This window comes from Lutjanus erythropterus, chromosome 11, assembly GCF_056507025.1.
Source record: "Lutjanus erythropterus isolate fLutEry1 chromosome 11, fLutEry1.hap2, whole genome shotgun sequence".
Classification (NCBI taxonomy): Eukaryota; Metazoa; Chordata; class Actinopteri; order Lutjaniformes; family Lutjanidae; genus Lutjanus; species Lutjanus erythropterus.
In genome coordinates this window covers 12,207,520-12,233,984 of record NC_139327.1, presented here as the reverse complement: position 1 = coordinate 12,233,984, position 26,465 = coordinate 12,207,520, and the positions used below count along the sequence as shown (strand labels likewise).

The window sequence follows — 26,465 nt, the reverse complement described above, 5'->3', positions numbered from 1 at the left end:
AGCTGGCTTACTTCTCCTTGATGCATAAGAAAGTTGATGGGTACATTATGTTACATGTTTTACATTTATATTTCATTAGTAGCTAACTAGTTGTTACCAGTAATATGAATTTGTTCTACAAATGTTGCAACCACCACTGAATGTCATATACCACATTGCTATATTTTAATAATACTGTAATTGCATTGCCATGTTCTTGTCCATTGTCCAGTTCTCTCTAACCAAGACAAAATCCAGCCCTGAGGCTGGAAAACTCCACATCCTAGCCAGCTACAATTTTAATGACCTCCTTTAAGAAGATGGAGTCAGATGTTCCAGACTTTCTGTTGGTTCCACCTGAACAAGTTAGGAATCTTGGAATTAGGAATCAACTCCTCCCTACATCTATCTTCATCTATATCTAATACTTTTCAAGGAAATTCAATTAGATACAAAACAAATGTTGACAGTTGAAATTATGCTTCATTGTAGTTTATTAGATATTACATGAACAGAGTTACATGGATGACATTTACACAAGCTTCAGAAATTTGCTCAGATAAGCATTTCTCTAGGTAGGTTAATTGCTGTAATGACAGATAACTACAACAAGATGATACTTTTATATACACATATTTAAAGCTATTTCATAACCGTATTTGTGAGTTTACATTATGTTATATAATACATGGCCACTAAGACTACTTAACAGGAAAACACTGATGTTTCAGATTGTGCTTAACATGCATTATAGCATTAAACAATGCATTTAACAACACATAATTGTGACTACCTACACAAGAAGTACAACTTATATGAATAGCCTACATGTTTCATGCAAAAAAGCAAAAAGACTAACATAATTACTTTTTGTGTTCTGCAGAGATGAAATGACAGGAAAGCAACTGCCTATATCTGCAGTTATGCAATAAAAATACACATTTACATTTTACCATTACATGAAACCATAAATCTAAGCTGTAGAGCAAGTTTCAAGGTACAGAAAAATATAGTTTATGCTTAGGTACATGTATTATACATCTGTCCCAAATTCCACTAGGAAAATGTTGGTTGTATGATCTAATTTCTTAAAATTTGGTTAAAACTGCGAATGGGCATTAAATGTATATAATACAATTATCTGTTTGAGACCAAATTTTTATTAAGAAACAAATGAGGGAGTCCCATATGCTTTTGGAAATGAAAACACAGTTTGAATTCAAAGGTCAGCTCTCTGCAAACCACATGTTAATTAGGAGGACTGAACCACTGAGACACTGAAACAGAGCTTCACTGAGCTATTCCAATTTAATTAAGATTCAAGTAATTTCAAACTCAGTGAAGAGCGCACCCATGTTTTGATCACAGCTGTGTTCGCTCCCCTTTCAACACCTCATCCGGAATCCCTCCTGTCCAGCCGTGCACCTCAGCCACACCCTGACCTTTTCCTTCACCCGACGGCAGCTCACATATGAAGTGGTTGAGCATCTGCTCAGCTGATTGCAGGCTAGACAGGCCACTGTCTGCCTCTGACATTCTGCTTTCTATCTCCCTGTTGTTGCTCGCTCCCCAGTGATGAATGATCTCATTATCTAAATCTGTGATGGCTTCGTCCCCTTGGTGGTGGAGGTCCATCATGGCCTCCGTGCCTCTTAGCTCCTTTTCCATGTGATGGCATGGGATTTCCTCCAGGCTAGCTGACCGGATCAGGATGGCGGAGCCAAGTGTTGGACTGGTGGTGATCCTGTAGGTGCCCTCACCCATCATGCCATCAGACAAATTCTCGTTGTGGATGGTGAACTGGAGATGAGGTATCTGGAGTGGACGCGGAGAGTGTCGTCTGATGATTTCCTCACCCCCTGACTCACTGTCTTTGTCAACGTCTCCTTCCCGGTGTCTCCAGGCTTGACCTCTGTTTAATCCTGTTAGTATAAATCGTGGGGTCTCTTCTCCCAGCTCTGACCAGTCAGATTCCTCCTCTTCTGGAACTGGACCTAGAGACTGCTCTTGCCCGCTGGCTTTGGCCTTTCCAAAGTTATGGTTATCCATGAATTGAGCTGGAGGGGGCGTGATGGGGAGAACCACCTGATTCATGCCGTCATCTGACTGAAAATGGAGGTCGGTTCTGTGCAGCAGTGAGGTTACCTACAGTAAGAAGAGTTTAAAAATGGAAGAGTTTATTGTTTAAATGTGAATGTCAAGGTCAAAGATATATGTGACTTTATTGGCAGAATATGGCAGAAATGGAATATAATATTCATAAGTATGTTTTCATTAATGTATAATAACCTGACAGTAAGAATTGTTGTGTTTCCATTACCTTAGAATGAGACATTTATATCTACAGAGGGCACAGGTCCTCTTCCGTGGACGCCACCATGTTGCACCGCCATGTTTCTACTGCAGCCCAGAATGGACAAACCAGATACTGTCTCTAAATACAGCCTTCTGTATTTTTTGCAAGTTTTATGGCTACCGTAGGTTCTCCTTCATGCTTGGAAGGGGAGGGTAAGACATTGTTTTTGCAATCTGCAAGCTTACCATTAGACGGCACTAAATCCTACACACTAGTCCTTTAAGAAAAGGTTTTTGTATGAATAAAAAAGGCAGATGCCATTCATACTCAGGTTACAATAGCTAATGTGGCTATATGCACCTGGGGTGGAATAGCCAACATGGCTATTTACACCCAAATGTATATAGCCAAGCACCACAGAGACAAGCACCCAGGTGTCTGTAACTAACAATGCTATTTGCTTCCTGGTATAAATGACCAATGTTACTATTTACACCTGCATGGCAGAGACAAACCATGACCTTTCTTTAAACATAACCAAGTAGTTTTGTCACCTAAACCTAACCAAACTGTGACTGAAAACTGAAGATAACAATTAAAAAACAGACACCACAGAAATGTAATTTCACACTGTTGTCAAAATGCTGTCCCACAGCGCAGGACTCCAACCCAACTCTCCTGTGGGAGAATCTTGCACTTAAACTAGTCCTTCACCACAGCCTCTTATCCACAGTAAATTAATACTTTTTGTAGCTAAAATGAGAGGTCGATGTGTATAATCAAATAGCTATGTAACTATTTGCAAATACCCATTTGTACCCGGGTAAAAATCATACAGATGCTGAATGTTGTATGTGGACTACACAGTCTCAGAGAGGCTTCTCAATATTCCATTTGTATTTTTGTCTGTGTATTCTTGTCCATTAAAGGCACAGAAATCAATCCACAAATACCAGGATATTTTCTAGTCATTGTGGCGGTACCCTTTTCTGGCATTCCTCCCCTGCCTCTGAATTTGTTTGTGAGGCCACTCTGCCAAGAATTTAAGAGGGAGGTAAAGATCTTACATTGACTGTTTCCACACTGTTTGCGAATTTTGCATCAGCGAGTTTCTCCGTCAGTGCTGAAATACGTCGGTTCAGCCTCTCTCGTTCTCCTTCCATACTCTGAGTCTAACACAGAAAGTACAGGAAGCACAGTTATCACAGATACACCTTCAGTAAGTTGGGTGAGGTATTCGCTTCCAATAGTTTCAATAACTTTTACTGCTCAGTTAACCTTAATAATTCAGGAAAAAAAGGCTCATATATTTCTAATAATTTAAGCTTGAGTACAAGAAACATAGAAATGCCTCCGATCTCACCACAGAGTGAAGCCTTTGCTCTAGAAGACTATTAGTCTGTTGTGTTGAGGAGCAGTTGTCGTGTAGTCTAAAATAAGGCACAGGCAGAGAAAAAGAGAGAAGTTACTCAAATATGGTACACTATATTGCAGTATACATAAATTATATCATGAGATTAAGTAGTATAGCAATGTATAATTTACAACTATAATTTAAAACTTGAGATAGGTCAAAGTCAAATTTTGGATCTCGTGTTGTCTATGTTGAAACGAAAACCAAACTTTGAAGATGGTTAAGAGATGTTGCTGGGGAACCTGTAAAAGAAATATAGTCACATCTTAAGTTTGCTAATGTTATCAAAACACTAGCTAACTAGCTTGTTAACAATTAATGTACATTAGCTAGCTAGTTAGGTAGAGATTTGCTACAAAGCAAAATGTGAGCTAACTAGTTGGGTAATGACTGATGTAGAATTAGCTAGTTAGTTAGAACTGTTGTTGAAGCAGAGAGCAAAAGGTGGCAGAAATTGAGAAAAAAATTGTTGGTGAGAAACATGAACTTTTTGGCTCCTGAAGGGGGTCATGACAGAAGTTTGTAAAAGTGCTTTCTGTGTATTCTTTACCTCTTAAACCTCTCTGTGAGGTTGCTTAGCTCCAAGCGTGTCTTCTGGAGTTCTGCCTCCAAAAGCTTTTGGCTGCTCATGAACTCCTCTCCTAAACACTCCATCCTCACTGCTGTCTTCAGCAAACTTTGATGCAGTCCTACATTCTGCTCCTGTAGTATCCTATCAGCATAGATATACAAAATACATGAACATGTAATAAATTTATTTTGTAATTACTCACTAATTACTTTTATTTTACACATTGGCTGTAAAATTACACAAGTCAATGTTTTAAAATAATTTTTACTTTAAAACCAGTTAATATATGGACAATATCACCATAATGGTTGTCATTTGGACTACAACTTTTACCAGTTAAAAATAATCACACTTACATGATTCTACCCAGCTCATGTCCCTTTTCCTGTATTAAAGAAAACAAAATTGTTAACAAGACAAATTACATTGATAAATCATATTAATGATGCCCAAAGAATAAAGTGAAACAATGAACTGAAAATGGAAGAAGAACAAAGAACATCAATTTGGAATGTCAATTTGATTATCATTAGTTTGTGCAAGATAACCAATCTATTGTTCTGTAATAATTACTAATCTGCTGTCCACGGTAACATGCACACTGGTGCTCAAATCAATAGACAAGCAAATCAGTGGAACATTATTACATAACCAGTTAATCAAGCATGTATAACAGGAGCAACTATTGATTTGCCAATAATTACTTTATGGATAAACTGTAATGAGGGAGTTCATGAATGAGTATAGTTGTAACCCCAAGAGAAATGTCATACTTTATGTGATGATGGACCAATGAAGCTTGTCTGTTCCTCTTCCTGACTGGAGGGGCTGCTGGTACTCCTGGGTGAATCCACCTTGCTGGAGAGAGACTCCATCTTCCTTTGTGAAGATGGACTGACAGCAGAATGCCCCTTTAGATGAGTATTGTGATCATCAAGGTTATCATGGTGGGGCTGGCTGAAATGTGATTCAGAGTGATGTCCTTTGTGATGACTGTGGTGGTCCCCATGGTGATGCTGATGATCTGGATTGTGGTGGTCCCAATGGTGATGCTGATGGTTTGGACTGTGGTGGTCCCCATGGTGATGCTGATGGTCTGGACTGTGGTGGTCCCCATGTGGATGCTGATGGTCTGGACTGTGGTGGTCCCCATGGTGATGCTGATGGCCTGGACTGTGGTGGTCTCCATGGTGATGCTGATGGTCTGAACTGTGGTGGTCTCCATGGTGATGATGATGCGATTCACTGTGGTGGTCTCCATGGTGATGGTGATGCTGATGGCCTGCACTGTGGTGGTCTCCATGGTGATGCTGATGGTCTAGACTGTGTTGGTCACCATGGTGATGATGGTCTGGACTGTGGTGGTCTTCATGATGATGCTGACGAGATTCACTGTGGTGATCTTCATGGTGATGTTGACGTTCTGGACTGTGATGGTCTCTATGGTGATGCTGATGGGTTGGACTGTGGTGGTCTCCATGGTGATGCTGTTGAGATTCACCATGGTGATCCCCATGGTGATGATGATGGCCTGGACTGTGGTGGTCTCCATGGTGATGCAGATGACCTTCACTATGGTGGTCTCCATGGTGATGCTGATGAGATTCACTGTGGTGGTCTCCATGGTGATGGTGATGGCTTGGAGTGTGGTGGTCTCCCTGGTGATGGTGATGGCCTGGACTATTGTGTTCTCCATGATGATGCTGATGAGGTTCATTGTGATGGTCCCCATGGTGATGGCCTGAAATGTGGTGGTCTACAGGGTGATGGTCTTGAATGTGGTGGTCTCCAGGGCGATGGTGATGGTCTGGAATGTGGTGGTCTCCATGGTGATGATGATGAGGTTCACTGTGGTGGTCACCATGGTGAAGGTCATGTGTTTGGTTGTGGTGGTCACTATGGTGATGATTAATGATTGAGCTTTGTTGATCTTCACGCTCATTGCTTAGGCTGTGGTGTCTACGCTGACGTGGTGTAGCAGGGTATTCAGAGTTTGGGTAGCTGCTATGGCGGCGGTGTCCAGAACTGTGATGGTCTTCATGATGATGAGTTGGGTTGTGGTGGTCTCCATGGTGGGGATGATGAGTTGGAGTATGGTGGTCTCCATGGTGATGGTGATGAGCATGGCCGTGGTGGTCTCTATGGTGATAGTGACGACCGGGGCTATGATGGTCTCCATGGTAACGATGGTGATGTATACTGTGGTGCTCTCCATGGTGGTGAGCTGGGTTGTAGTGATCTTGGTGATGATGGCCTCCATAGTGATTGTGATGGGATGTATTGTCATGGTCTCTGTGGTGATTAGAAGTGTTGTGGTGGTCACCATGGTGATAAGTGGGGCTATGATGATCTCCATGATGATAGACAGGACTGTGGCGGTGTCTGTGGTGATGGTGATGACTTGTGTTATGGTGGTCTCTGTGATGATGGTGATAACTTGGGCTGGTGCAATCACCATGATGACGATGACCAGAAATGTGATGATCTCTTTGGTGACGGTGGTGATGGTGCTTATAAGAAGGCGAATGAGAGCGAAGTGGAGGAGACCATGAGCGATGTCTTTTCAAACAGGTAAGATCAGTGCAGCTTCTAGGCCTGTGAATCATCTGATTGGGTGAGTCTGTGGAGCGGTGGTGATGATGGTGGTGGAAAGATCTAGAGTGAGAAAATCCAGGCTTGCTGGTGTGAGAGATCTTGCTGGAGCTAGTTGATTCTGCACTGGCAGGCCGACTCCTCTGCTGTCTGAGTTTCTCAATGCTGTTGTTGATCTTAGTGGATCTAACAGAGACCTGTCCTGGACTGGAGGGTCTTTGAACATCAGTAACCCCAAGAGTAGAAAGTCTCATTGGGCTGAGCACCTGCCGAGTGATCTCATTAAGAAAGGCAGAGAACTTCATTTTTTCCTTCATTAAATTCTTCTTGGCTTCCTCTTTCCTCCTCCCTTGTTCATTTTCATCTTCATTTCCATGCCAATCTCTTTCTTTGGGTCTAGTGAGAGCCTCCATTGATTTGGCTTTACGGAAACTTCCATCATTTCCTGAGCCTCTTGCAATTCTCTGTTTTTTCTTGCCCTGAGTAGTGCCACTGCGAGAGGACTTGCCTTTCTCCTGTTCCTGTTTGGCAGGGAGCCTGTTTAGATTACCACTTTTATCTATCAAAGGGGCCATGTCGTCTCCTTCTTCGAAGTACTTGTGTTTCCTGGAAATGTCAGTGCAGGACTGTGAATGCTGGGACTTCTTAAGTGGATGTCTATCGAGACACTCGCTACTAGTCTCAGAGAACAGGCTAGAGGAAGACGTGGAAGATGAGGAAGAAAAGGAAGAGGAAGAGGAGGAAGTGGAGGAGGAGGATGTTGAAGAGGAGGAGGAAGAAGAAGACGAGGATGAAGAGGAACCAGTTGAGGTGGTTTCTGAAAGAGAAACATGGCGGTGGTTTTGCTTGCGGTGGTAATGGTGAGAATGAGAATAATGAGTCTCATCATTATGTCGATGTTCGGGGTGATGATCACTGAAAAGGCTGTCCTCTGCTGTTGAATGGGTGCTATTTTAAAAGAAAACATAGGTATTAAAGATATAGATCAATATATATACACACAAGGCTTATGCTAGCTGAAGGTAATTATAACTATATTCATTTAATTATTTTTGTAATAGAGAAAATGTGTGACTCAAAATTCTACAGCAAATTAACTCAGATAGGATACAGATAGGATAGAAAGTCTCAATATCCTGGGCTGGGTTGCACCAAAAATTATATATATGTATATATATATATATATATATATATATATATGTATAGATAGATAGATAGATAGATAGATAGATAGATAGATAGATAGATAGATATATATTCCAGCAGATAATTCAGCCAACAAGGTTTTCTTAAAGGAGGAGAAATTAAAGCTTCTCTGCTGAGCCATCATTTGTAGGCTAGATAACTTTTTAGCAAGCTATCAAACAATATAATGTTTTTACTTTATAGCTGGCTACCAAATGAGCTAATGTTTTGTTAACTTTTTAGCTAGCTAGCAATGTAACTGAAGGACCCTCTTGGATGAGAGGTGAAACATCGTCTAGAAACTCAGTCCATTTGCCTACAGTAACCCTTTGTGACTCTTACCCTTTTTTTTTTCTAACTTTTAGCTAGCAAACAAAGTAACTTTTTAGCTAGCTAGCGAACAATGTATATGTATATTTTAATTTGGGTAAGCAACCATCTCCATATTGATTAAACTATTTAATTTCTGTTTAAAACACTAAACTTGGATTTATTAAAATAACAGAGCTCTGCTTATTTATTTTTTTAATCTGCATTCACTAATTTTAAACCTAGTTTTGCTAAACTGTGATTAGAATTAATCTTAGATTAAAATCATCTTTTTGGTGCAATCCAGTCTGTCTTTTTTAAACTAAGCACAGATTCTGTGTTTAATTTTGAAATAAGAAAATGTCCAAACTTACTCATGGCTCTCGTTGTCATCTGACTGATGAAAGTTTTGCTGTTTACGGTGACGATGGTGGCTTTGACTTTGGTTATGTTGCTTCATTTGTTGAGATTTTGAGTTTGTAGTCTTTCCATGCTTGTGGTCTTTTTCTTGATGGTCACACATTTCAGACTTGAGACTGTTGACACCTCTGATGTCCCGTTGAGGATGTACAGGTCTGAAATATTTCTCCATCAACTGATGCTGCAGCTGAGTCGTCCTCAGAAACTGGCAGGGTGTTAATACCTGGGGAAATATTTTTCTCCTTTAAATAAAACACATAATTCAATTCAATGTTAATCCACATTATTTCTACAACAGTAACATGATAGTTTTATGCACATCTTGTTAACTATATTGAAGTATGAATAAAAAAGAATACATGTTTAATGCAGAGCTACATTCAATAAAAAAAATAGTCCAATGCTTCAACTTCTAATTCTAAAACAAGTTCTAGGTTTCTAATCAAAGTTAATTCAAGTTCAGAGAAGTAAGTTCAGATAATTTTCATCTACCATAGATCCAACATCTGTACTTACGTTCTGATGGAAGTCACAGGAGTGGTGGTCATTCAAACACAATGACTCTCTGTCTGTGAAGCACCTTCTAATACATCTAGGAAGCACATGTGAAACCCACTCACACATCAATATATACTACTGTGCCATCCAATGACAAAGGGTGCAGCTGTTGCACGCAGCCAGTTTGAACTATATTAACCTCTACTGTATACTCTTCTGCACATGATGGGGTATGCATGTGGGGGAGACTGGGGATGGTAGTAACTTCAAACTTTGATACACAGTACTCATATCTGTCACAAATAAAACTCACTTGGATGTGTACGACATAATCAAAGATGATTTGAGTTAATGTGAAATACAAAGAGTTCCGCTGTTACAACCTACCCCATAACTGGGGTGAGTTGTAACACAAGCTGTAGATAGATGCAAAAATCAAAAAATGGGTTATATGCTCAAATTTATGACATAAAGAAATAAAGAATACACATTTTTGAATAAAATTAACAATTTAAAGTGACAAAAAACACTTCACATGTATGAACTGTATTGCTGAATATGCATGTGTCATATCAGGGTTTGATCAATGTCAGGGTTATGGCAAATCTAGATAGCTGTCCCTGTTGTGCAGGCTTTTCCCCAGAACTGAAAACATATACATTTGTTACACACACTGTTACATCTATCCGTAGTCATAGTAAGATTGCAAAAATTATATAAAGTAATGTTTATTTATTTATTTTAGTCTGCATCCATTTAATTTTATCTTACTTATTTATTCTAAGGGTTATTTATTCAAGTTCATTTTTATAGTTATTTCCCAATTTTATTAAGCCCTTAGAGCCTTTGAGTACTTATATCATGATTATTATGTTTGTTGTTGTTTGTAAATGTGTCAAGATGGACGCCCTGTCTCCCTTTGACTGCGAACAAACCAAATCTACCTACCAGTTCAAATAAAGTAACTCGAACCTGAACCTGATGCCCCCCACGCAGCCATTACATAGCTAACTGTTTTAGCAAATGGACTTGAAGGTGGCATGAATACAAATCACTACTTTGGGTTCTGTAATTAAATCCATTTTAGCTAGAATACAATGAACACTAGACAAAAAATATTATAAAAAATTATAAAATATTACTTTCTTACCTGAAATAATCTTAGGGGTCATAAAACTCACAATGTTATCACTGTGGCTCTTTTATGATTGGTTAAACTGACAATATTACAACTAACCCAGGGTTACAACACTCCCTGGTCTCTCCCATTTTAAAGATATCAGCATGAATGAGTAACATGCTGTAGTATACAGTACATACACAACTTTAAACACAACAAACAGATGCTCAATACAAACCGTAAACCTTTTATATAAACCTTCAATAAATAAAGAAAAAAAATAAAGTGTATAAAAATGTATTTAAAAAACATTTAAACTGCCAAATATTCATGTGACAACACTTTTTCTTTCTTTCTTTTTTGCTGTTTGGTTTTCCAGAGTATCTCAGCAGTACATCTCAGTGATATTTTTATTTGGAGATAACCAGAGCACAGTTTGTATATGGATGTCATAATGTCTTGGATCTGAGTTACTGTGTTGGCCAAAACACACTGGTTTCCAGCGTTCATTCCTAAGCTTGTACAAGGGTCCCTTCAGTGTGACACATTAAAAGAAGTAACGGCAGAGGAAAGAATATCAGTGGTAAACTCTTGCGTTGAAGTGAGCATGTATAACTTGAGGCATGATAGCAGGTGTGTCAGATGTCACCTACTTCTTATATTACTTAGGTTTTTTTAAATATACACACAATACTTTCTCACTGGTCAGAATAGATTGGTCAGTGCTTGCTTTGTTATTGTGAAAAGTCAGATCTAATAACTAATAACTTTCCACCTATGATTGTCACCATGAGAGCAGAATACAGTATCACACTAATTACAAAGTGTTAAGTTATTGATCAGGATGTCCCTATTATGTCAGCGCAATGGACAATCTAATAACTCAGAGTTACTGAGAAACACATTGAACTCCAATAGAGTGACGAAGGCAATTGCACATCACAAGACATCACGATGTTACATTAATCCACTCATGACTTCAACCTTTTTCATATCTCATGACATATACGAGACGATTGCAAACCACAGCTTTGTGGTGTGCCAGATCTGTCATCCTCAGTATAATTTAGCAGCCTGTATCTTCATCGCCGCCGGCAGCTTTCCCTGAATCAATGTAATATGGCTCCGATCCACTGACGATCAATGGTAAACCCACAGTGCTGTGACAGTTGGGCAGACACAATGGAAAGTTAGAAGAGGTGACTAGCACTCACATGCTAACACGTGATGTGTTGGTAATACTGATATATACACTTGAGAGGGGTTATTACGAGGATTCCCAAGGACAGCATGTGACATAGTTACATCATAAAAGATGTCATCATAGGCCTAATAGTGACGGCAGGACCACGCCATGCTGAAACAGTGCCACACTGACATTGTTCAATAGAACTTTTTACTGAAGGCATTTTTCTCATGCAATTGAGTGTTACGGCTAAAATAACTTAAATTGCACACCAATTTTGAGGTCATTGTGATGAATCCTGTAAGAGGAATTTGTAAGAATACAATGCGTGGAAAATGCTGGCCAAGCTACGATGGTTGCAGCGAGGCTGACCAAACATTTTAATAACTGTTGTTCACAAAGTAGTCTAGATGGCACAAACTGATTTTGAAGTCAATCAGATTATTTCTGGAAGGAGGAGTTTGTTAAAATACAATGCATGTAAAACATCAAAGTTGACCACTTCTTGCTGGGTTCAGTCAATGTGTCCAAGGGACTTTTTTATGCATCTACCCATGATACATGTGTGAACTGATTTTCGTTCATGTCAGTGAAACGTGCCACCGAGGATGTACTTTGAAGCCACGCCCATCGTCAAAACTCGTATCAAATATTCAGACCTGGACTACTATTGAACATGTAAACTTTCAGGCAGATTCGACCAAGTATGTGTTGGTGAAACATCGACCTTCGCCGGGTGTCGAGATTTTCGTCTTAATGTCTTTCTGACCAGATTTGAGTTGAATATGGTCAGCCTGCTTGGAGGAGCAAAGTTCAAAACATGTCATTTCCTGTTGCCAGCAGGTGGCGCTAGGACTGTTACTGGAAAATGAAAATTAATTAGTTACTAAATAATCAGGCATGTATAGTAATACATACAATGTATAGACAGGTTTCTTGTTTACAAGTTCTGAGAGGCTTACAGAATAGAAATTTGAAAGGAGCGTTCCAGATGTGTTATGGGAAAGTTAGTTGGATGTTAGTAGGTTACATGCAACAAGAAAGTATTCCTAACAGAATGAATGTGATAATATAAGACAACCAGAATGAGTTCAAGTTGACAATGAAATCAATATCTGTGTGTCAACAGAACTGTCTCGGTCTGTCTCTGTCCTGACATGGAGCTCACTGACTTCCACAGGACATTACTGGGGAGTTGGATACACCACCAGGGGGAGCAGTGAGCAAAATATTTGCAGAGTAGTGTCATGACCAAGCACCACAGTGAGACTGTTCATCAGCTTTATCGAAGAGACAGGTCTGCCTCCCTCACACAGTCTGAGTAAACGTAAGTAACTAATATCCAAGTTCTCGTTGTTAACAATCTAATCCTCTCCTGTTGTGCAAGAGTAGTTTAAATCTGGGATAATGACACAAGGCACAAAATACATTTTCAAGTGAGTTCCTTGTCTGCCCCCAAAATAGTTTTATGTGAATTTCACCACTGCATGTTGTTGCAACATCTGCAATCCGAACACTTAAAATTTTTTTCTAAAAAACACAGTTGGATGGAGTTTGTACCACAAATGGGGCTGCACATTCACAAAACAATCAAGAAGTTGACAAATTAGTCATCATGAAACTTAATTTTGTAATTCACAACATTTTGACAGACTGATGTGAGCAATGAGTCGCACTCTGTATACACATGAAACCAGTACCTGTATATCACCTTGAACTCACAGCACAGCACTGTAGTCATTCAGAGATGGCTAGTTCAATGCAGAAAACCTTTACTTTTACCACCACCTCTTGAAATAAGGTACAAACTGCATACAATATTTGAAAGAAATAAACTTTTTTATTAGAGGCATATGCATAGTGTCTTCCCACAGTGGGAAATTATGAGAGTGAGCGGTTACCCCACTAATTCTCATTTTTTATTTTTTGTGTATTATTCATAAATGTTGTCACTTTCCTGCAAGGATTGTTTAGAAAAGGAGCACAACAATTTACAGTGTATACACAGAGGGCCGAGTGCTGCACATGTTATATGAGATATCATTTACTCTTACTACCACTGGTCTGTGAATGCATCAATATGCTGCTTACAGCCAGAAGCTGCTTCATGCAAACTAGGTAATGGAATATATTATTAATTGTTATTGATGCTGCAAAACACAACTGAAATTTCAGAAATTGTTCACTCATGATTTTGCTTATGCACAGCAGTAGATAATGCTCATGATTCATGGACTTTGAAAAAACAGTATAATACTGAAATTCTGTAGTATTCCCATTTAATAGACAGTCAAAAACATCAGGAAAATGTACATACAGTATGTTTGGCAAATCTAAAAGCAATGCACTCAAATTTCAGAAGTAATGCAGACACCCATAAATAGTTATGTATTAATTAATTATGTGTGGGATTTGTTTGATTCCAGTTCTGGTCACATTTTCTCTAAAGGAGAAACACACAAGGCCTCTCAAATCAAATCAGCAAGCGGAATCAGTTTATAAACGTGTAGTGAACGTTATTGAACGTTTTTGATTATATACATCCTGACTTTTCTGCCAGCGAAAAATGTTCTTTGAACATCAACAGTGTTTATTTAGTTTCTACTGAAGTTTTAAAAAGAAACAACTTACAAAGATGAATGTTAGCTGGAACTGTAAATATAAATACTACCACCGTCTTCATCATTAACTTCTCAAAGCAACAATTACAGGGTCCTTCGTCTATATGTACCAGCCCTTGGTCACTTTTGGAGTTAGCGGGATGCTTTTCTTGAAAAGCTCCTGAATGTTGTGAGATTTTTAATGGTCAGTGAAGGGCCCTGGCCTGTCCCTGCTACCTCATGTAAATGAATGGAGGTAGAGATTGCCTCCATTCTAGAGGGGTGCAGCATCTCTTTCTCTTTTCCATTCAAGTTGGGTAAACAGCTCCCTCTGTTGGGCTAACCATGTAGTGGACAGTCCCGTTTCAGCTCGGCCTGCACAGGCTTTTATTGTGTAACACAGACGGAAGAGAAAAAAAAATCAATGCTTGTTATCAGTTTTTCCCCACACGTATGTTGGGGTTCAGAAGAGGATCTAGATTTGGGTCAGAGCCAGCGGAGGCACGTCCAAGTTTAGCCATGATGATGATTAATGTAAAGAATCCCAGAACGCCGACCAGAAGGAGCATGAAGACCCGCTGTTTCCATGAGAAAGATGTCCGCTTTCCCCCTGTGCGATTTCTGAAATGATAAAAAAAAAATGTTTTAAGAAATAAGTGATCACAATGAAATGTGTATAGTGATAAAAGAGAACAGAAGAGAGCTCCAGTTCACAGTTAATTGTGATACTAACTTGAGAATCTGGGCAAACCAACTTAACGCCGGTCTTCGTCTGTACTTGTCGTCATCAAAATCAATCTGTGTGACGGAGCTGTGACCAACGTCCCGAGTGTCGTAGATCTTTCTTGGCGATGATGCTGGAAAATAACAACAAATAATTGTGTTGATTTTTCCACACAAAAGGTAACACATTATGTTAAATGTTCAGATTGTGCACAAAAATGACCTGAAAGTTGTTTTGAACATTATAAGGTGCGTGAAGAAAGACAAGGCTGTACAAGTAAAAGCAGCAAGCGACGACAGAGTCAGAGGTCTTTACTTTGCTTTACCTGCGTGTATCGTGATTGTGTCACAGGTAGTGGCAGTATTTAAGTTGACCACAGTGTGCTCCTGTATATTTGGATCCCCATTTTTCCGAGGACCTCCGAGATCTTCCTGTGCTGGAGGTGAGACAGAGTTTGGTGGCGGGCTGAGGCTGGTGTTGAAAGAGTGGCTGGGGTAAATGTTACTTTGTTCTTGTGCTGTGGACAAACAATAGGAGGATTTAATAAAAAAAATATTTTAATATTACTGTTTAAACAGCTACAAAACAGTATGCACACATTGTAAATTTCTAAAAGTAAATATTAAGACTCACCCTCAAATGTTGACCAGTCAGTATAATCAGTGACATCATTAGCTGTGGTCTCCTCAAGAACCCCAATAGGTTCTTCAATCTGTCAGTCAAAGATTATATTTTATTGATATCTTTGAATATATTACATCTGTTCCCAGCATTCCTACACATTTTCTATTTCAAAATTCCATACATACTTTTCAGTCAGGTTTTCAGACCACATTTGACATTGTAGTACAAATAGATATAAGTTTATTATGTAAATGAAGTGATTTAAAATCAAGTTATGAACCTGTATGTTACATTGTGACTATGTATGCTATCATGTAGCCAAATAATTGCCAGGACATTGTAGCTAAGCACTGTAGCTCAAACAAACAGAATATTTCTAGTCAGAAATTCCACTGTCAAACATCTCTGAAGAAGTAAACTAATCAGTGCTACCTATGCTTGTATCATTTTCCATTAACATACTGAATAAATTGTTATTCCCACATATTTTTAGTCTTTTTCAGAAAGAATAACCAAAAAATAGTTGAATTAAGTTATGTAACTTCTTTTTTGGGAGGATCTGTGCAGTCTGTTGTGTTCATGGAAAGGGTGATAAATGCAGCGATAAAGGTTTCCTAACATGGAGAAGATCATCTGTTTATTTTTCTGATAACTGCATCACTGCATAAGTCATGAATATTGTTAATGTCTTAATGTTTGGTTACTTGTGACACCATGCAGAGATGCAATTCAAAGATATTGCTGCATGTTCTTTCAATGCAGTTTTGCCTTGGATGTCTGGATTTGGCACAGTTAAAAGACACTTGGGTCAGAGTTGGTTTGCAGGCTGTGACGTACAGTTGTAAAGGCAGCTCTGCATACATATGTGCCATCGGTTGTATGACATACTTCTTGCCTTAAATAAAAAATAAAAACATGAAGCTCGCTCTGTTCCAACCTGTCTCACACAGTGGTAAACATCGTCACAACACTGGCTGTCTGCTCCAAACGCCATGAAAAATACTCTGCTTGTATGATCAAATTATTTTTAGAAATGTTGAATTTTGAATTTTAGAAAAAGAATCAGGACAATTAACTGGAAAAATACATTTTCTCATACTCTTTTCTTTTTTCCATACTTATCCAGACCTCCAGAAATGACTAAAATCAAATTCCATTATTTTCCAAACTGCATAGAAATCCTGCATACAATTATCTGTTTAACAGAATTAGAAACACAGTTATGATTGTGCTTTGTTTTCTGGAAAATGACTAATGGTTGTGAAATCTCCAAACAAATTTAACAATAAAAGGCCCTTACCAGCGGGAGCCCTAAACCGGCTCTGGCCCAATTAACAGATGACAGCTGTTCTTTTAGCACGTCAGCAACTGGGCTGGCCAGGTTTGAAGGGGGAAACACTGGACCCTGACAGGCGGGACACTGGTATCCTGCTGGAGCCGTATGGAGGGGCAGTCGAGATGCCAGGTTGTTAAGGCAGGACCAGTGGAACACATCTGTGGAAGACAAAAACAGTTATACACAACAGCAACAGGGTTGGCCTTTTTTAATGCCATGAGCACAACAAACAAGATTAAATTCATCTCTATTGTTTTGCATTTCTATATAAAGTCATATTCCCAGTGAGTTTATAATAGACAGAAACTTGATGATCTTACCATAGCAGACCAGTCTGACAGTGTCTTGAGCAGTCAGTGGATTATTACACAGAGTACAATTTGGGTTGTAGTCGCTGTCCTGAAGCCATTGCAGATATGACTGCACAATACACTGAAGTGCAGAAACAGGAAGTACAGGGTTTTAATGTGATGTTACAAGATTTGTACAAACATATGTCATTTGATACTTGTTATTCACCCACTGACCTTGTTGTGGTTGGAGACAAGGCAATGCTCGCACACGTTAACGCGATGCTCAAAGCAGAATAAATTGGTCACCTTTCTCTTCGGACACTTGCAGAGACCCATAGTCACCTGCGCTGTGTTGAGAACAAACAAAGAAAGGCAGGCTTGTTGTTTTATCAAATCCTTTATTAAAGTATAGTTGTTAACTTCTTTAAAATGTGTGTTGAATAAATGACTTATTTATAACAACAAACTTTGTAGAAACATTCTCAAATCTCAAGTCAGCCTTTCCGCAATTCCAGTCATGACTCTGTTATCAAAGAAACTACAGAGCCCTATCTCAACACTGACATCAGTCTGACACTGGCCTATGGCTGCGCCCCTGTCAAAAAAAGACTGTTGACGACTGGACCCCATCAAGACATGCTTGCCAGCAGGCCTAACAGCTTTGTTAACAGAGACCTTGAACATCTATGTACGTTACATTAACATGGCTTGTAGATATGTTGATATGACTGAGTTTGGCAGTATGACAACATATATATCATGAGAGGATGTGAGGACACTTGGCCACACAATTTACACCAAGGTGTATATACTACTAATATTTCTAACTGTACTTGGCCGATGTGGGCAATGCTGAAAATCAGTTACATTTGATGGGTTAGCCATATACAGGTCTTCTTGTCTGGATCTTATTCATTAATAGTTTCACAATTGATTTTTCAAAGTAAGTGACCTCATCTTGATATATTGCAATTTTATGATACACCATACTGTGACAGAGGATTTTAACCATACTATACATATTATTGGTACCTCCAAGTATTCTGGTCATCAGGATATAGCATATGTTGTCTTTATAATTATTATACAGGAGATACATTTTCTCAGGGTTTTGTTGTCGCGTGGTTTAAGTGGTTACGAAGGCCTTTTCATGCTCATGATGTCTACTTTATTAATGTTACCCTATTGTCATGTCATAAGTAGTAGGTGGGGCAGATTATTAGCTGTTTATCAAAGGCACCAGATGCTACTCATCTTGTCTTGCTGGCGTGATTTATACTCCTGTAACTATACCTGAATCTTTAATGTTGTGGTTTTAACGAACTTAACAAAAGTTATCGTACACACGCGTAAGTTTTCCTGCTCTAACTTCATTTTTCAGCGCCAACTAACACGTCTTGTCAGCGGTAACACGTTATAACAGCTTAACATTTCTCTGAGCTAACATTAGCTGATACCCTGGCTGAAGTTATCAGGTGAGCTAACGTTAGCGAGCTAATCTAGCTAGGTGCTAAGAGTTGAGGAAGTTCCGACGCGAATGACAAATAATCACACTTTACCTGTCACACAGACTTTAATCAAGTCCCGTTCGTCTAAGGTAATGTTGTATGACTGTCATTTACGTTTCCTTGTCAAATTCACGTGGAAGGCAGCGGCTCCAGGAGCTGTCATCCGCAAACTTCAATGCTGTTAGCTGCTCCTTCCTCTATGTTTATGTGCCACGTCTCTTCCGCTTCTGCGTCTTCTTCGGCTGTTTTTGTTACAAACCGGTGCTGTCTGCCCTCTACTGTTGCGGAGCTCATGCACTTTTAGTTTCCTTTTCAAAACTGACGGTATATTTCAGTAAGGTAGTTTTCGCGCATATTCGTAAAAGTGACAACTAAAAAAATAATTTTGTAGGACATGTAGCGCACGGTTTAGCCACATATACAATGTAGATAAGTAGCTGTTTGTTTATCCCGTTATACACCGCCATTTTGTTTTTTTCTTCTTCTCTTGTTAAGGACATGTCATAAATCAGTGTAGAAAAAGTATATCACTTCATACTGTGCTGGAGGAGGCTGTTCTGTATTTAACATGCACAGGTGCTGGTAGTAATAGCATCCAAACTGTCTGATGTGAATTAAATCCTATGAAACGAGATAATATGCGAGTTACCGTTAATTTATTTTGTGCGCGAATTTGTATGTCCATTTATGACTCATTTTGATTCATTTTTTAATTAAAAAAAGCCCATGTTTTCTGTTTTCAGCTTTTCAAATGTAAATATTTTCTGGTTTCTTTACTCCTCTCTGACAGTGAACTGAATATCTTTGTGGACAGAATAAGACATTTGAGGACATCAACTTGGACTTTGGAAAACAGTGATCAACATTTTTGACCATTTTCTGACATTCCACGGACCAGATTAGTATCATCAGATTAACTGATGATGAAAACAATCCTTATCTGCAGCCCTAAAAATTGTTAAATGACCCCACACATCCTTTCCACTCAGAAGCTCAGGTTCTCGCTGCCATCAGGCTGCTGACCGACAGTCCCAGAGGTCAGGAGGAATAGTTACAAGAAATCCTTTTTATTCTATCAGCCATAATCCATTTCCATTTTAGGGTGAATTAATTAACAATTGAGTAATCTGACTCTAAATTTGAATTATCCACACCACATGACTCTTTTGTATCCGATTCTCATTTTATAATTCTGGTGACTGTTACATGATTTATACAATGTTCATTACTCTTCATAAAACATCCCCTCTTCCCGTCCTGTACCTCTAGACTTGAAGCACAATTCATTACTGTAGACATAGAAATACCTATATAATTAAATTGTAATCCAGCACAGATATTAAAAGTAGCAAGACTTCATTATGCTACTTCATATATCTGGCATTCCTGCTCCTTTTTGTTGTGGAGTTTCAGCAAAGCGATGTTTATTCTTTAAAAAAAATTTAATTATAATAATGTTACTCTAAAGCCTCTCTTATTTGAACAGCAGGACTTTAAATACTTGATCTGATGAACTTAGTTAAAGGGGCAGTTCACTGCAAAATCAAAAAACACATATTTCTGCCCTTGCCTGTTGTGCTATTTATTCGTCTAGATTTTTTTGTGTTAGTCACTGAGTTTTGGAGATATCCAAAGAGATATCCGTCTCTCCAGTATAATGGAACTAAATGGCATTCAGCTTGTGGTGCTCAAAGCACCATAAAAATAGTAATAAAATACAATTTCAAAACCAGTTTCTCTTTCCAAAAATCATGACCAACTTACTGAAGATAATCAACAAACCTTCTTGTAAGCAGTTTCATGTAGCAACTACTTTCTTAATGCAGCAGAATCTACTGGAACTACTTTTTTTCTTCTAGAAACAAAGTAATACCTATCTCAAAAACTCAGCAACTCACAACAAAACAAAAGATGTATGTGTTTTTGATTCTGGGGAACTCTCCCTTTAAAAACCTGAATACTTGTCAATGTGGTTTTCAAACTGGAGTCTGGGGACCAAGAGGGGTCCTTGAATGGGTCATAGGTGGTCCCCTGCAAAAGGAGGAATAGTTAAACTTTTGACATTTTAAGGAAAATGTAACAGAAAAATCGTATTTAATCCACGGTAGCAAATAATAACAATCTGAAGTAATGCTGAACTATGAAGTAATTAAACTATCATGCTTAAGTTTTCTGTTTATTGCAACACATTCTTTTTTTTTTTCCAGTGCGAGACAGCAGCAAAAAGGCTCATTGTTTTGTTGGGCTGTTGCCTTTTTGTACTTGGCAGGTTTGTGTCAGATTGCAGTTAGTGTGTTCAGTCAGCAGATGGTGTACAAACCGATAGCCAATAAAGTATTGGCTAGTGCAAAAGTACACAGAATGCTGTGTTCAATCAATCAGTCAGCACTGCCTGTGCAGATAAAGATATTAACCTTTCATCGGCAGAACAGACCCCAAAACGCAGCTATCCCTGATATAGATTATTGACCTTCTATGTGTACATGTGGAGCTTTAAAAAAAGATCAATGATTGCCATGAGGTTACAATTAAAAGTAGTAAAGCACAGAGAAGAACAGATGTTGTCAATGAGTAGTGCAGTTTTTCTTTTGCTGACAATCAGCAGATCTCTGGGATGACTTGATTGCAGTTAAATGTGTGTCATGATTTGATCTGATGGCGTGTCCTTAATGAGCAACATTTTGAGCGGAGAATGTCTGCCAAATGTCATAAATGTAAACATAAATGGATGTAAAGAGATAGTAAGAGACTTGATGTAGTAAATGACTGCCATAAAAACCTTGGCCATCCCTGATAGACATGAGCAGTGCTACAATAATTCACAGCCGCTGTTTTAAGAAGTTGGGATTTAACAGCATGCACATGGAGGCTCTCAATCCAGCCATGACAACCATTTCTTTTAAATGCATGGTAATGACATCGATGTGTGCGTGTTGCAGCGCGCTGATGCATAATAATGACTTTTTGTCTTTACAGTATGCATGTATGCTTGTGTGTGTAAATGGCCATGCATAGATTTGAGAATGAGGGGACAAATTTTTTCTTTCACAGTTCACTGCACACTGGAATTGCCTGTAGAGGGAAGTGACGAGAGTCAAATGAGAAAATGAAAAAGAAAAAGCAGCTACAGTGAGAGCAAAGGAGGACAAAAGAGATGGTCTCTACATCTTTTAAGGTCTAAAGCACTGAATCGAATTATCCTGCGTGAAATAAAAAGTCTTTTAATGCAGCATTGAGTTTCAATCCTTCTTTAAGTTTTTCATGGCAGTAAAACAAAATGTACAAGTTTGCAGTAATTTTGCTCTAATTTTTAAAATAATGTTAATTGATTAATTAAGTCCACTGTATCAGTGCAGGAGCAAATCATCCCTTAGATCCTTATTAGACTTTCCTTGGCAGTAATTAGGAACACATTACAGCAGAGGTGTACTGTGGACTAAAGTATCACAGTTGTCAGAATAACCAGGACCAATGCATATTTGATCAAATCACATGTTTTGCCTACAGTATTACAATAACGCATGTAGTCACCCATAGACAACATATTCCTCCACCTAATTTTGGCCTTTACTTGGTAGATCTGGTTCTGTTGCCCCTCTAATAAAGAGTCAACTATCTAATAAAGAACATATATCTATATTTTTCTCCAAATTTCTCCAATAATTCTGCTTGTTATGTCTTATTAGTGTACTGCATTGTGTAATGTAAAGTGTATCCCATCTCTGGATACATGTTGGATCATCTCACCCCAGTGGCAAATTGTTTAATGTGCTTGAACAAAAAAAATGATTATGAGACTAAATGACTTTGTGCAAATGAGCATGAACTTGTAGTGTCCTCAGTGACAAGTGGGGACACATATAAATCACTGACGGGGGTAAGGACATGTGGAAAGGGCGTTTGAAAAGCGCCAGAGCTATCAGATGGAAGGGAAATCTAAAGACAAATGACAGAGACGCTGGAGGACAAATCAGCCCTGGAGCTGAGGCAGCTGGGTCTGAAGTGACCAGAGGGGTTGTTGGATTGGGCGAGGGGCGGGGGCTTTGATTGATCGAGTCTGGCAAGTATTGATCAGCTATCAGCTCTATCTGTGAGGGAAAGCGTTAAGATTCAGGCATGGCTTGTGTAGTGAATCAGTTCCCTGATGTTACTGTAAAGGGACTGACGCTAAATCAGAGCGGTGCTGAAAGCCCAGATTAGTCTGGGGCTTACTGGAATTTTGACATTTTGTTGTCCAGTAACTTTTAAAATTGTTCCATTTATGATACTGCAAGAGGACAGTAAGAACTATAAACACAGGCTGAGGTTTCCACCGGCAGTTTCATTTAGTCAATTAGTTTAGAGGTGTGGACCACATGACAAATTTTATCACTTTAGATTCAACTCAAAAAACTCTTGCAACTCAACTTGGACTTTAGCACCAGCTGACCTGAGATTTTTAATTTGAAAATACTTGATACATTACAGGCCCAGAGAAGGAGTTATTTAAAATGTGCGCCATGAATTATTTCAGTTTCTGAAAGAACTACTGTTAACACTATTTATTCTCAGCAAGCTGACATTTTTCCATCAATTCCCTTGACCCACTTTATTTGAACCAATCCGTCTGCATCCAGTATGAAGAATTAAGGCTACATTACTGAGCTCCCATTGGAAAAAAAATATTCCAAAGAAAAATAAAAACTATGTGGTGGTAAAAAAAAAAAATGCTATATGCAAATAATGCAAGTCAAAAAATTACAGATGGAGACACAAGAACTTCCGGCTTCCACTAATAATTTCCCTGCTGTCACTGTCTGGGGCTGCTTTGCTCTGGACCCTACTTTTCATATACATATATTTAATGTTGAGATTCAATAAGATAAATTCAAAATTTGGGAGATGGCTGGGGTGGCAAAGCATCTTTTACAGGTTGCAGTTTTTCGGTCTGTCACATGGCAGAGAGACGCTTCAGTCCACACAGCTCAGGCTCTGTCACAGTCTTTTTAGGACTTGAGGAGATCGTTTTCTACATGTCATGTCATGTTTGCAAATCTAACCTTAATTACAAGCCTGGCACATTATGTGACGATTTTCACACCAATCTTGCTTTTCTCTACACATCCGTCCTACACACAGATGCACCAAGCGCTGTACAAAATCTGGATTTGTTTCATTTGTCCCTTTTTTATAGATGGTCATGAAATTGAAAGGCTTTCAGCACCTTTGTATCTGTAGATAGATCTTAAAGGACCAGTGTGTAGGATTTAGTGCAGGCCTATTCAACTAGCGGTCCGTGGGCCGGTTAAGGTCCTTTTGAATTTTTCTATGACCCGCAAGAAGCTGCCTGCAAATCAGACTGGCATGTGTGTGAAACGATAAATAACTAAAATACATATCTGAGCTATTTTGAGACATACGAACCATATGGTATCAGTCATGTCTTTTTAAAGCATAAAATTACGTGCTGTGATTGGCTGCAATGGGGCTGATGGGCCCCAGAGAAACTTGCAAGCTTCAAAATGTCTCTCAAAGCTAGAGACGTAAAGTGGATTGTAAAATTGTCAATTCCAGAGCGAATTAACTGATAAGTATTTATTTACTTTGCCATCAAAGTGTAGGGGTAGGTGATCTGTCTAAGGAAGATCTAACTATGGGTATAAGACTACAGAACACGCTTCTTCCAAGACACATCTCCAAAACGCTCACAGTTAGATTTGGTTTAGCGAGCAAAACAGCACCAAAAAAAGTGACAGCACAAAAAAAACTTGGATAAGTTTAGGAAGGTTATTGGATCACTTCATTTAGCAGCCAACAAATAATAAAGTGGTGTATTTATTCTGCAATTAATGCATTGCTGTGATGAAAATTACAACGCTACGGGGCTACTGTAGAAACATGGCAGTGCAACATGGTAGACCCGCTCCTTCTGTATAAACATGTCATTCTAAGGTAATAAAAACACAACAATTCTTATCTTCAAGCAGTTATACACTAATGACAATATACTTACATCAATATAATATTCCATTTCTGTCATATTCTGCAAATACATCGCTGTAATTCTTACACACTGGGCCTGTAAGATGATATATAAATCTTGTTGGTGTAACTTCAATGTAAAAACTTTTGGAAGATTCTGAAGATGTGACATTATGTGTATATTTTTAAAAACAGAGAATGCAAATATTGTTGAGTGAACACATTCAAATGAACTGAATGTGTGAAGAGTTTTGCATGAGTGGAAACAATCAGCATTTATCTGAGAAGAAGAATATGAAAAAAATACAAAATTTACAACACGTTTTACAGTAGAAATGTGTTTTATTGTTGTTCCAAAATCATCTCGAGTGCCAGAAACAATCTGGCGTTCCTGTGGGGGTCCAAGTCTCCACGATGAAAACTACTGTGTTTGCCCCATTTCACAGCGAGCGTGGCCTACAAAATGCTTTTCTTTCTGATTGTATTTGTTTGTGTTTTGTTGTTCCTCTTGTACTTTCATTTGATAACTGACAATGAGGAAAACCATGGTCATAACCACATCATCTAATTTGGAATGTAATTACACTCCAGATACTGTTGCTTTATCAGTACGGTGGCTCAGAAGCAAATCCATCAGGCTTTGCCCTGAATGAAATTGGATTGACTGATTGATTTATGTATGTCAAGTGAAGGGCAAACAGACAGACAAAAAGAAAGCTCAGAGAGTGTGAGAGCGGGTCAGGCGGGGGTTGTGGGGGGGGGGGGGGTGGTCGCAGCAGATATATGGATGAAGCATGGCCCCCTGATGGGGGAAGGAGAGTATTGAATCAGATGGAGATAAATGGAGTGTGAGAGACAGAGAGAAAGAAATTCAGACGTATGCCTGCTGACCTCAACCCTTTTTTTAAAAAACTAATCGATACTGGGAAATGCACGTTTGTGTGTGTGTGTGTGTGTGTGTGTGTGTGTGTGTGTGTGTGTGTGTGTGTGTGTGTGTGTGTGTGTGTGTATGTGCCTGTTTGGAGGGAGGGAGGTTCTGTCTGTGTCGCTCCCAATAAAGATCAGAAACACAGTGACATTACCTCGGCCCTGTCTGACTCCCCCCTGGCCCTGCAACCTTTGCACATGCCTCTATTTAATTTTGGAGCCTGTAATCCAATAAAAGACTGAGAGGTCTGGAGCACTTAGACTGTCCTCATCACTGAGCTCAGTGAGGAAAGTGGGAGATAAAACATAAAACATCACCACTGCACACATGACGTACAGTGTGCGTTCTCAGGTGGTGCTTAAATGTGCCTGAAAAGTCTATTTGTTTCATTGGGTTTAAATGTACAACATGCAGGTTCTGCTGCTAGGGGTCTCTCTTACATTAAAACAATAACAAAAGACATGGTTTGATGATGTCATGAAGTAGCGTGGGACCATGGGAGTTATTATCTTAACTTTTAAACAACCACTAAAGCAGGTGAAAATCTATCTGATATGACTCAGGCAGAAATTATATTTGAGATAATGTATAGAAGTTTTATTCACATTGTGTTTAGTCACATTCACAGACTTTATTCCTCATGTATCCAACGCATCTTGTGTTTTCCCAGAAGTTTTAGCAACTGTGCATTTATTTCCCAATATGGTGATTAACCCAATTGCTTGCAAAATACCATACCATAAATCAAACTTTTTACACAGTAAATTTTCAACAATTAAGTCAAATAACATTAATTCAGTCCTTTATTCTCAAAACAAGAGAAGAGAAGCCATCAAAACATTGACTTTATATACTTTTTATATCATTTCTACAATATGAGCAGATTAATGATTTTGTCTAAGTTCTGATCCCCTGCCATTA

At 38.8% G+C, this 26,465-nt stretch overlaps 2 protein-coding genes across 3 annotated transcripts; both read right to left on the bottom strand.

Annotated features, from left to right (window-relative positions):
- Positions 1–465: 465 nt before the first annotated feature.
- Positions 466–9,356, bottom strand: LOC146318710 (uncharacterized). Its single transcript, XM_084730818.1, has 8 exons — positions 9,283–9,356; positions 8,721–8,989; positions 5,034–7,800; positions 4,617–4,645; positions 4,240–4,401; positions 3,639–3,705; positions 3,343–3,447; positions 466–2,124 (listed from the first exon to the last, which is right to left on the bottom strand). The coding sequence occupies exons 2-8, from the start codon at positions 8,936–8,938 to the stop codon at positions 1,342–1,344; spliced, it is 4,131 nt and encodes a 1,376-aa protein (XP_084586944.1). The 5' UTR covers positions 8,939–8,989; positions 9,283–9,356; the 3' UTR covers positions 466–1,341.
- Positions 9,357–13,832: 4,476 nt separating this feature from the next.
- On the bottom strand, positions 13,833–18,886 carry zfpl1 (zinc finger protein-like 1). 2 transcript variants are annotated; one of them, XM_084730816.1, is made up of 8 exons: positions 18,707–18,886; positions 17,382–17,494; positions 17,175–17,286; positions 16,819–17,012; positions 15,528–15,606; positions 15,220–15,411; positions 14,904–15,027; positions 13,833–14,791 (listed from the first exon to the last, which is right to left on the bottom strand). In XM_084730816.1, exons 2-8 carry the CDS (start codon positions 17,481–17,483, stop codon positions 14,605–14,607), a joined length of 990 nt encoding a protein of 329 aa, XP_084586942.1. In that variant the 5' UTR covers positions 17,484–17,494; positions 18,707–18,886; the 3' UTR covers positions 13,833–14,604. The 2 variants fall into 2 exon arrangements, with proteins under 2 accessions (XP_084586942.1, XP_084586943.1); XM_084730817.1 differs by having other exon boundaries at positions 17,382–17,489.
- Positions 18,887–26,465: the final 7,579 nt, after the last annotated feature.